This window comes from Sinocyclocheilus rhinocerous, unplaced genomic scaffold (assembly GCF_001515625.1).
Source record: "Sinocyclocheilus rhinocerous isolate Xijiao unplaced genomic scaffold, SAMN03320098_v1.1 scaffold1275, whole genome shotgun sequence".
In the NCBI taxonomy this organism is placed as follows: Eukaryota; Metazoa; Chordata; class Actinopteri; order Cypriniformes; family Cyprinidae; genus Sinocyclocheilus; species Sinocyclocheilus rhinocerous.
Genome location: NW_015628268.1, coordinates 381,642 through 394,110, shown reverse-complemented (window position 1 = coordinate 394,110; position 12,469 = coordinate 381,642). Strand labels below are relative to the sequence as shown.

Sequence of the window (12,469 nt, the reverse complement as noted above, 5' to 3'; positions counted from 1 at the left end):
TATATATATAGGGGGAAAATGAGTCATGAACAGTGAAGAAAGCGGAGGGGTTGGGGAGATCTGAAAGGTGTTTATGGAGAAGCTGAGACTTTCACAGCTTCAAAACCCACCACACACAGCGTCTCTGTCTCATATTTCTAATAACCATGGAGACCAACCCATAATTGTATATACAAAAGTGCATATGCACTAAAAATATGCTTTTACCTTCCAGACAGAATCCTGTGATAATACAGAGTGACATCAAACAATGACATATCTGATATTTGGTGACAGGTAATCTGATCTTTAGCTTGTTGTTTCCGTTTTGGATTACAGCATGTTGATGTATAGGTCAGGTGTACTTGTGAAAGACAGGCTGTTGACTTTGGTTTGTTGATGGGAACATAATGGCCAGCAGAGGGGCTGATGGGGGTCCAAAGCACTCAGAGCAGTCAATATATCATTACTGTTACTCACGTGGGGGTCCATGAGAGAACTGTGTGTCTATAAATCTAGCATGGGCAGACCGCAGAATTACAAGCGGCAAGCTTGTTTTAATTCCGTTAGCTTCACAGCTTTATTCACAGCCATTGTGACGTTCAGAGGGTGGGAGGTCGGATCATTTGAGAGGGTGGGAGATCGGATCATTCGAGAGGGTAACATGAGTGCAAAAAGTCAATAGTTTTACTTTACAGAGACCTGTGCATAGACATGTTCTTACTAAATTCATAGTACTGTTACAGTAACTTATTTAGGAAATAATTACATGCAATTTTACTGACAGCTAAACCATAAAATAGAGCAGAACACGTAGTCAGCCAACTTTTAGTATCGCTTTTGTTAATAATGATGTTGGCATCCTTTCTAACATCCGTATGGTTGGTACAACTACGCTGCTGAAAAACAGCACAGATCTAATTTCATATTGCCAACAAAGCTGGCGCAACCTTAATTGTCCTTGCTGCTAAGACAGGAAACAAAACATCTCTCATGCCAAGCTGGGTTCCTGAGCTGGCAAGGTATCGTGATCCCAAACCCTGTTTGCCTCCAGGAGAAACAGAGTAGTTCACAGCTAAATTTGATATCTTTTCCATTCATGGAATGGTATTAAATCCTTTTACTTTTGTCAGTGCTTCATTAAGGGAAATCTATTGGGGAGAGTTTTTTTGTTTGTAATGAAGAAAAAGAGTGCAAATTTTGAATTTCAATTCACATACTATTCAAAGGATTTTATGGTCACCAAGCCTGCATTTAATTGATCAAAAATACAGTAAAAGCAGTGAAATATTATTACAATTTAAAATAGCTGTTTTCTGTTTTAAAATGGAATTTATGTCAAATGTAATTTATTCCTGTGATGGTATAGCTGATTTTTCAGCAGCCATTACTCCAGTCTTTAGTGTCACATGATCAAAAAACATTTCTTATTATTATCAGCTGTGCTGCTTCATATTTTTGTGGCAAATAGAGCAGCATTTATTTTATTTTAAAATCTTTTCTTACATTATATATGCCTTTATTGTCACATTTAATCAATTTAATGAATCCTTAATAAACTTTAATAAATAAAAGTATTAATTAAAACAACTTACTGACTCCAAACTTTTGAACAGTAGTGCATTTTACATGCACTAAAAACTAAAATAAGTCATGTTAAAGAACATCTCAAATGAATTCAGACAACAAACCATGTACATAAAGTACAGTATGGAGAATGGATATTAATTTTGAAGTTTACTAAAAGAAAATTGCATGTAACAGTTTAATTAAATTATTTGTGTTTCTAAAGATTAACTTTTAATGAGCGTTGGATGACGCCAAAGGTAATCTAAATGTAAAATGAAGAGAAATGATGAAGACAAAAATGGTTTTCTTTGATAGCATGCACTGATAAATTGTGCACAATAAAAGCAGGACCATAAATAAGGTCAATTTTGACAATTTGAACACAAAATTCATAGGAAAAGAGTCTCTAAGTGTAAAAGTAAATCTCAATGCATTAAAAAAAAAACTGTCTGACAATTCTGCAGGGTTGTGTAAGCTCTGGGCAGTAGAGTATACAGCACAATGGAACTAGAATGTCCCACATATTGATTGTGTTCCATTAATACCACAGGCATATTTACATTAGACACATGGTGGGGCAGCTTAGCCTTGAGAGCCACACAATGACACAGGCACGTGCTAAATAATATCCTGTAAACAGTTATTAGAATCCATTTTAAGCTTTCATGATGTTTTCAATTTATTACCATGCCTGCCGCCGGATTTAAAGCACCATTCCTGCTCATAAAATTATGCTCATGCGAAAGAGACAAACACTTTTCATTTATAACATAGGCTCAGTTGTCGGTTGCAGATTAAGTCTGGCCAGCCAGACACTAAAATTAATCACTGCTCACAATTTAATTTGTGTTGGCAAATCCAGTGCTTTAATACCCTTGGCCTTTTTTAGACTTTAGATATTCAGAAGACTGGTTTCAATTCATCTTAAATGTATTAAAAAGTTTAATAAAAGTTTGGAAGACGCTTACAAACGGCAAAAAAGGTAGCACACCTAAAACTGAAATGACCTACAAAACAAAGCTGGAATGTACACTTTTTTAAAAATTGTTTTTGAAAAAAAAGTTTCCTGTGCACACCAAGGCTGCATTTATAAAAAAAAAAAAAAACATATATACAGGTGCATCTCAATAAATTAGAATGTCATGGAAAAGTTCATTTATTTCATATATATATATATATATATATTAAAATATATTAAAATGTAATTTATTCCTATGATGGCAAATTGAACTTTCTACTGTTACTCCAGTCTTCAGGGCCACATGGACCTTCAGAAATCATTCTAATATACTGATTTGGGGCTCAAGAAACATTTCTTATTATTATCAATTTTGAAAACAGTTGTGTTGCTTAATATTTCTGTGGAAAACGTGATATTTTTTTTATGATTCTTTGATGAATGGAAAGTTTAAAAGATTATTTGAAATAGAAATTTGTAACGTTTGTAACATTATTATAAATATCTTCTGGGGGGTATTCCAAAAAGCAGGTTATGTGACAGTAACCATAGTAACTTGCTCTCTGAAGATAACCTGCTCCGGAGCAGGTTATGTTCCAGGGTTAGTTCACTGCAGCGCTATCAGCGCACGTGTGATCTACTGACGAGCCTTCAGTGGGCGTGACAGATAGCGCACAACATTGGAAAAAAAAATAAAAATGATTGCACAACCATCAATTAGGTGGCGATATGCACTAAGCATGTAAACGACCATTGAACAAAAGAAGAAGAAAGAAACAGCATGGCGCGCTTTTTCTTAGCGTCCGTTTCCATAGTGACTCGTCGATTCGTCGCTCTGTTGAGAATGTCTTGAGTCTTAACCTGAGTTGAATGAACTTACTCCTGGACACATTTTTGGAACCACATACCTCGAGTAAGCAAGGTTTGGGGTTAATCAACCTAAAGTTCAGGGTTTAGCTGAAGGTAAGTTAACCGTGCTTTCTGGAATACACCCCTGGTCACTTTGGTGTAATTTAAGGCATCCTTGATGAATAAAATAATAAAAATTTCTGACCTAAAAATTTAGAACAATAATGTATGTTACGTGATTCAGGTTATAATTACTTAATATTTTAAGTAGTGCTGTCAAATGATTAATCTATAACAAAGAGTGAAAAATTTAAGGGGGTCTGAATACTTTCCGTACCCACTGTATATTACGTAAACAAATTTTTTTTTTTATCGCAATCGCTTGACAGCACTAATTTGAAGATAACTGATGTTTGAAGTATATCAGTACAGATTCTACCTTGCAAGAACTACAACAACTTCAATTATCATATTCGGTCATCCAAGCCATGAACAATAATTAAAAAAAATCAAAATAAAAAAATAAAATCACAAATCAAAGCAGCATGTTTATAATATAATAACTCTTTATCCAGCTTCACATGCAAAATGTTATCTTTCCTAACGATACAATATCTCTCTGTTTTGGCATTTCTGTCACACACAATCTCATCCACAGTGCCTTGCACAATCATCTCAACACAGCCCTCCACAACCAGCGTTCCCACTCAAGGTGACCTATTTAATGCTAATGCACACTCACGTCTCCTCCTCCTCCTCTGCCCTCAATTCGACTGATACGCTATAAAAATAAATATTCTTCTCCAAGGGAACAAGCTTTTAAATTCAGATGATCCCCCTCACTCACAGGACCGCACAGGCCTCGCACGTCTACACACGTCTGAAGAGAGCATATAAAACACCCTTATTGAGCTTCACATCAACTGCAAAATCAAACAGTCATTTAATAGATCTTAAAACATGAGATGCTCAAATGCTAATCAGTGTGGGTGTGATTGCACATTGCTGACAAATAAATAAATTGCTGCCTAGCTTCATGCATTTGATGTCTTTTCACTCATTTTAATGAAGTAAGCTTGAAAACAAAGTATGGAGACACTAATAGAATTTAAGTGACCATTGCACTAGACCGAAGGACATTCAGACTATTTGACTGACAAAAACACAAGAATATTAACTGCTTTTTGTTTGTTAAAATGCGAAAACTACTAAATAATAAGTACACAAGAATATCTCAACCAAAGACAAGAACAAACAGCAGTTCTTGTTGTGTTTGGTCATGCACAAAGGGCCTTTCATGGCCCCTACTCGCTGGGATAACATCACTTGGGTAGACTTGAGAGAAACAATAGAGAAGCCAATGCCAATAGTCAGAAACACAAGCGTTTTCTGTGAGGAGTAAAGCGCTGAGCTTTTTAAAGGTTTGCTTGTAAAGTTTGCATCTCAAAATGCACTTCTAGGGAAGTACATATCATAACTAAACATGAAATACAATGAATATGTTTTGCTTCACACATATTAACAAGTGCAAACATAAAATATGAATATGAATAAATAAAATATTAAAGCTAAGATGATTATTTATTTGTTTTTATATTCATCTGTACACGTTTTGCATCATTGCATATAACCATGTTATGCTAATCTAATAATATTTTGCCTTGTAAAAACCACTACGACAATTACTGGAGTTAATAACGACCCATCTATCCTGTTCCTCTATTAACATGCAGGCTCAAAAGATGCACCTCCTAATACAAGATTCAGGTTTTCCCAGAGCAGACTTAACAGCTTCAAGTTTTCATCTATGCCTATTAAAATATTGAACAATACGTGCAATCTCTATTAAGGGTCTAAGCGGATGTATGACAATGCATTGTTTGCATGAATGCACAAATGGATTGTTTATATGAGAATGAGGGAATATGGGATGCACACTGTATCCATATATAGGTTTGTCAAATATGTGAATGGGATGTGCTTTTATGTAAATCAATATTTACATTAATGGTGCTTGTTTCAATATTGTACAATATTATTTTTATGTAAAAGAGTGCAAGAAAAAAAAACTATTCTGTTCTATTCTATTCAAGCAATATCAAGCAAAAGAGCTGAATATCTGCATGGCTCAGTACAACAGCACAAAATTGCAAATTTGGTATCGATTGCCTTTATGCAACAGTTCTATAAACGAGAAAATAATATTCAGTCATTACATTTGAGACACAACATGGCATACTCGCTGGGATAACATCACTTGGGTAGACTTGAGAGAAACAATAGAGAAGCCAATGCCAATAGTCAGAAACACAAGCGTTTTCTGTGAGGAGTAAAGCGCTGAGCTTTTTAAAGGTTTGCTTGTAAAGTTTGCATCTCAAAATGCACTTCTAGGGAAGTACATATCATAACTAAACATGAAATACAATGAATATGTTTTGCTTCACACATATTAACAAGTGCAAACATAAAATATGAATATGAATAAATAAAATATTAAAGCTAAGATGATTATTTATTTGTTTTTATATTCATCTGTACATGTTTTGCATCATTGCATATAACCATGTTATGCTAATCTAATAATATTTTGCCTTGTAAAAACCACTACGACAATTACTGGAGTTAATAACGACCCATCTATCCTGTTCCTCTATTAACATGCAGGCTCAAAAGATGCACCTCCTAATACAAGATTCAGGTTTTCCCAGAGCAGACTTAACAGCTTCAAGTTTTCATCTATGCCTATTAAAATATTGAACAATACGTGCAATCTCTATTAAGTGTCTAAGCGGATGTATGACAATGCGTTGTTTGCATGAATGCACAAATGGATTGTTTATATGAGAATGAGGGAATATGGGATGCACACTGTATCCATATATAGGTTTGTCAAATATGTGAATGGGATGTGCTTTTATGTAAATCAATATTTACATTAATGGTGCTTGTTTCAATATTGTACAATATTATTTTTATGTAAAAGAGTGCAAGAAAAAAAAAACTATTCTGTTCTATTCTATTCAAGCAATATCAAGCAAAAGAGCTGAATATCTGCATGACTCAGTACAACAGCACAAAATTGCAAATTTGGTATCGATTGCCTTTATGCAACAGTTCTATAAACGAGAAAATAATATTCAGTCATTTACATTTTAGACACAACATGGCAAGTTATTTTGTGTATACACTACCACTTAAAAGTTTGGGGTTAATAAGATTTGTTTTTTTTAATGTTTATGAAAAGAATCTCTTATGCTCACCAAGGCAGCACTTAAAAAATTACTTTGAAACTATTTTCACTCAGAAATTGCTAGTAAATTTACAAATAATTAAAAAGAAATGGCCAGCAACACATTGCATTAAATGTGAAATTTTGAAGTTCAAAGACTGAAATAGTGTTTCAATCAAATTTAATGACCAGAACTATCTCTATTCTATTCTATTATGTTGTATTCTATTCTATATCAAAAATATCCAAAGGCAAGACAAATTTAATCTAGCCTCCTAATGAGGGTGAACAGTCTTATTTTCATAGACTCAAATATACTGTTCTTAATCAAGTATGTAAAGAAATCCTAGTTTAGCACAGTTATCTCGTGAGCGGTGCCATTCTGAATATCTGTAAATAGATTCCAGGCATATTTGCGTTGTATAATAATGATAGGTGAAAGAAAAACAAGACCGAATACAACAAAAAAGAAACGGTCATTCTATGATTTCAGCTGCAATTTTGAATGCATTTAATGGAGGAGGGAAAGCGCTGACTGACCAATTACTAAAAGCAAAAGCCCGGTTTTCTGTTCTGACACAGGCTGAGGAGTATACTTGCTGCTGAATTTATCGGCCTCATTATCATAACAATGATGCATGGGAACTTGTGGGACAATGTAATTATGCATAGAAATATGATTGGATTATTTCCTTTCCATCATCAATTCTCCGCTATTCCAATCCATGATTATTTAACATAACTTACATCAAAATCAATAAATATACTGGAGATATGCAACTAGCCTCTGATTTAGTGACAGTTCCACACGCCAACATTTAAACAAACAAACTTCTGACTTTCATTTTGACCTTTAAAGTGCTTTCAAAAAGACATATGTAACTACATGAATATAATGCCTACAGAAAAGAGCATGCGTATTTTGCATGGTATCAGTGTTAACTCTGGGGTGTGTACGTCGAGGTCAGTGAAATCTAAAGTGTAATGAGCCCTAACCATTCTGTTGCACTGTATTGTCATTCATCATCTAGCCAGGCATCCAGCCACACTGATGCTGTCTGCCCAGGCGTGAAGACACATCCTGGGCATGCAACCATGACTCAAATTCCAACAGCATCGAGGACACACAGAAAGGGACTATGAAAATAACCTTAACAGACAGGTAGTTTTGATAATAAAAAAAATTAATCTAGAGGTTTTGAATTCTGATGTATATAAATGTGGTAAAAGGCGGGTTATCATGTGCAAATCTGTGCTTAGCATTTATTCAAAACTGAAAAATACTCTGATACTAAATCTGGTATATGGACTTCAAACTCTGTGTCATTGGTTCAGTTCAGATGCAAACTACTGTATACTGAACAAACACCTCAATAGCAGTGTCATAGGCTCAATGCTATGGATTGAGCACCTAACACTTAAAATGCGCCGAAATCACTGCATAATGGATGATACAAAAACGCCCTGCACCTCCCAACAGCACAGCAGCAATTTCAATAAAAGCATTTCCTACTGGTTGAAAATATGCCTATATTTACCTTATTGTGAGTTAGTCTAGCGATGTTCAACTGTCTGAAAATGCCTCCCAAAACAATGAAGCAAATCTGCCAACTAGGCCACAAGCAATGCATTTGGAGAAGCCCACAATTTTAAAAGAACCAGTTGCTAGGGAACAATACCATATTACAATTGAAAATATATTTCTAAAGAAATATCTCAACAAATGTACAGTTTAAGGAGTTTAGATATGTTGTGCAACTCTTCTGGGAAAGTTACAGTCACAAGGCCCATAAAGGTTAACTCTGTTAGGCAGTTTTTCCTTACGGGTAAAATGAGAAACTATCCTCCCCTCTACAAATTACATTAACAGAAAGGCGTGTGTTTTTTTTTTTGCATAAGCAGTATAGATCTATAAGTGTCATTCGCCCAGATGGTTATAAACTGGATATTATACTTTAAAAACAGCATCAAAAATTACCTAGTTTACAGAATATATCTAATTCACATGGATCAAATACACCGTACAACATATTTTCTGCAGTTCTACTTAGCATGCTGACCAACAGGTTTCTGCATAAACATGTCTTACCTTGTGTCTGCATTTCAGGACCACCCCATAGGCTCCTTTGGAAAGAAAGAAAAAGCATCATAAGCTCGATTTATACCATTTATGGCTTATATACACAAGCAACTGTTTTATAAGCAATGATACTGATACATTTTTCTCTTTATCGAAGGATTTTAACAAAAGATGCACTCACCCTCTCCTACAATCCCAAGGACCTCAAATTTATTCATCACATTACCGATGTCAGGAATCTTCATGAAGTCAAAAGATGCCGAGGTGGTGCATATCCGGGCTGAGAGGAGCAGAAAGTCAGAGAATGGGACAGAAATCGGTGCCAGAACGGGTCATTGCAGCAAAAATCTGCTCCCGGTTGGTCACAATGCTCTTCTCATAATCCACACACACTGACACACATTCCTGCAAACTAATACACTATGCACAGACACACACACACACAGGCTTGCTCACCTGAAGAGAAAGAGTACAGAGGTTTTGCAGGGAAGGGGTCAAATAGAGTTGTTCATGCATGCTGCATCTTTATTATATATATATATATATATATATATATCACATGCATATGCATCAGATCAGTGGCATATCCAATGTTTACATCTAATGTTTATTTCACATGCATTTGCATGAAATTACATTGATTATGGCTCATATTCTGTCTCATTTCACTCAGACAGGATGTGTGTAGGATTGTCATGATTCGGTTTCTCTGAGGTGATAATAAACAAGGGCCACAGTTCTTCAGGACGGATCATTGCGAATCTTATAACAATTTTTGGAAAAGCAAAACAACGCAGCTCTGAATGAGAATTACAGGTGGGTGAACAAGGAGAGTCTGAGAATCCTCTCCCAAACCAGAAGTCAGTGATGTAATGTGCTAAAAAAAACCCAGATGGACATAAACTCAATCACCTCAGATGTGCGACAGGTCTCAACTGCGCTTGATATGTGGGCAGTACCCGTTGCTTTTACACTTAAATGCATTTTCATATGCGTTTCGCAGGTCATGTCGTGACACCGACAGCTCCTAGTATGTTTGTGCATTGTGCACAAAAGCGTCGCATGTCTGCATCTGATGTGTTGTGCGGTATGCGCGTGCGTAAGTGTGTGCGCGCGCGCTGGAAATATTCGTAGGTGGATGAAAGTTCTATAATTATTTTAAGCATCTTATCCACCTGACAGTATCAAGAAATGACTGACAGCCCACACCACTCACACCCACTCTTAAATGAACAGTAAAAAATATGGTGCGGTTAAAAAAAGAAAAAAAAAATCACAACGATTTATACAAAGTGCCCACCCAATATAAAGACCATTTACATAACCAATACAGTCTTAAACGCATGACATAATTGATAACAGGTGACTTCGGTCTCTTGGAGTGTGTGGGCAGGAGGTGCTCGTGTTTGTGCGAAGCACCAACGATGTAACAGCCACAAACATCTAACATCCAGCGTAAAAACCAAGCGCATTGACAATATTGTACATTTATGGAAAGAGCTCCGACCAGAATACTCACTTATGTCCAAGACAACGATGCGCAAACTGTCCTCTCGCGTCGCCGAGTAACGATGTTTTCATTTTCACCTGCAGTGGTAACCCATCATCACAGCTGCAACAGTATCCACCTTCATTCTGAGCCATTGACAACCTAACAACGCGAAATTACGGATCGCAGTATGGCGAAGGCTCGCTTCATGAATATTAAGCAAGTCACGCTGACGTTGCCTGGAAACCTTGCAAGTGCGTCCAGTCACGTAATCTAATTAATATTCATGAGCCAGGCCTTCGCTGTAGTAGGGTCTATAATTTGGCGTTCAGGCGAAGCGGCACCAAGCTGAGTGGCGGACTGCTCACACCAATAGCGTCCGAACCGAACCCCTCTGTGGCCAATCACGATGGAGCAATGCTCAGAATGGTGCTGAAGCGAAGGGTCGTCTTTGGCTGGGTTCGGTTGAGCAAATATGCATTCCTGCTCGGATGTGTTACATTTCATACATGCATGTATCCAAATTGATGTGCTCGTTTGGCGAGGCCGTGCCTTGTGTCTCTCGCTCTCTCTTTCTGTGTGTGAGAGTAGGTTGAGCTGAAAGGTCAATTCAGCAGACAGCTCTGCTGAGAAGAGAAAGAATAAGCATTTATAAAGAAGAAGCCTTTATAAATTATGACTGAATATTATGAATTGTTGTTATATGCTTTAAAACATCTATCTATCTATCTATCTATCTATCTATCTATCTATCTATCTATCTATCTATCTATCTTATCTATTTTGTGCCTTTAGGTTTTTCCTTTTTGACCTCTATGTAATCTCTAGCCTACTTATTGCGATTGATCTTTAGTTTTGTAGCTTTGAGATATTAATTAATTAATTTGTTTATTATGAATGTTTTATTATTAAGTTTATTTATTGACTTATTTATTATTATTATTATTATTATTATTATTATTATTATATTGTTGTTATAGAGCAGCTTGCCAGAATAGCATAGCCTAATCAACCTATTTTACATGCAAAAATGCCGACTTTGTTCCCTGGTAAAAATCATTAAGAAGAATTAAAAAAAATTAAAAAAAAAAATTCCAGTATTGGAAATCTCGAGACAGGCAGGCTTACTGCATGGAGTGATTTTTCGGGAAAAGTGCATGGTGCCATCTAGCGATTATTCTGATTTAAAACGTATCAGAGGCGATACATGAAACTTACAAATAAATTAATAAATAATATTTCGACAAGATAACAGAAATACCATGTTTTTTGCTCATACGTTTTATTTACAGCAGTCACTCATATTTAATGTGACACAATTTCACACAGTAGCAAAACCTTTTTTTTTTTATCAAAACCTTTTTTTAATCAATATATAGATCATTTGAATAATTAAAAAATTATATGCAATGATAAATTATGCGTCTTCGCCGCAATATTAAACCAGATAATGGACAATTGATGCTCGTTTAATTATTATGATGAAGGCTTAATAAATTAATTTTTTATTGTTAGGTAATGTTTAATTGCAACTGCAAAGTACATTAAACACCTTCATATTCCTCATGTAGTTTTTCTAGCTTTTTCCCCCAACTCAATAACAATCTGTAGGCCTAAGCAAGACAGCACACGTCCACTTGAATTTCATTCTACTCGATTTTTATTATTGCAACTGCAAAGTACATTAAACACCTTCATATTCCTCATGTAGTTTTTCTAGCTTTTTTCCCCCAACTCCAATAACAATCTGTAGGTCTAAGCAAGACAGCACACGTCCACTTGAATTTCATTCTACTCGATTTTTATAATGTCGTTCGAATTCAGTTCAGATCGCTTCTGCGTGTAAACGTGCATTTGTAAGGTAATATTGGGAGTTTGAAATTCACCTTCACCCATACAAAATGATCTGTAGTTCTTCAATGTTCCATTGATATAAATTTGAAGGCACAGATGCAGCTGGACATGCGCGGATGTGCGAAACATGGCGGCCTCGACCCAATAGAAAGTAAAGCAGCACAGCAGCACTGTCCGACCTTACACGGTGAGCAAACATAAGTGGTGCATTTTTTCAAATTTATTATAGAGAATCAATTGTGCTGCAGTGTATTCTGCATCTAATGCGATTGTTAAATAGCACAGTGGTCCCACTGATGCGGAAGCTGAATGCATGTTTACGTATAAGATGATGTTCTGTGTGCGTGCGCTGTTATTCCCAGAACCAAAGAGCTTCCTGCCTCTCTAGCACTGGTGTTGAGTGCACGCGGGAAACTATTTACAGTGCATCTGAAAGTACGTCAGATATATGTGTTATGTATT

General features: G+C 35.9%; 1 protein-coding gene across 2 annotated transcripts in view; it reads right to left on the bottom strand.

The window, feature by feature from the left end:
• LOC107737216 (cyclin-dependent kinase-like 5) overlaps positions 1 to 10,294 on the bottom strand; it is a 37,688-nt gene extending 27,394 nt beyond the window's left edge. The window contains exons 1-3 of one of the 2 annotated variants that reach the window (XM_016548667.1): positions 10,184 to 10,294; positions 8,846 to 9,120; positions 8,674 to 8,708 (exon numbers count right to left, since the gene is read on the bottom strand). In XM_016548667.1, coding sequence (XP_016404153.1) covers positions 8,674 to 8,708; positions 8,846 to 8,909 — 99 coding nt within the window. In that variant the 5' untranslated portion in view covers positions 8,910 to 9,120; positions 10,184 to 10,294. The remainder of the gene's footprint in view (positions 1 to 8,673; positions 8,709 to 8,845; positions 9,121 to 10,183) is intronic. The other variant, XM_016548668.1, reaches the window with a different exon arrangement.
• Positions 10,295 to 12,469: the final 2,175 nt, after the last annotated feature.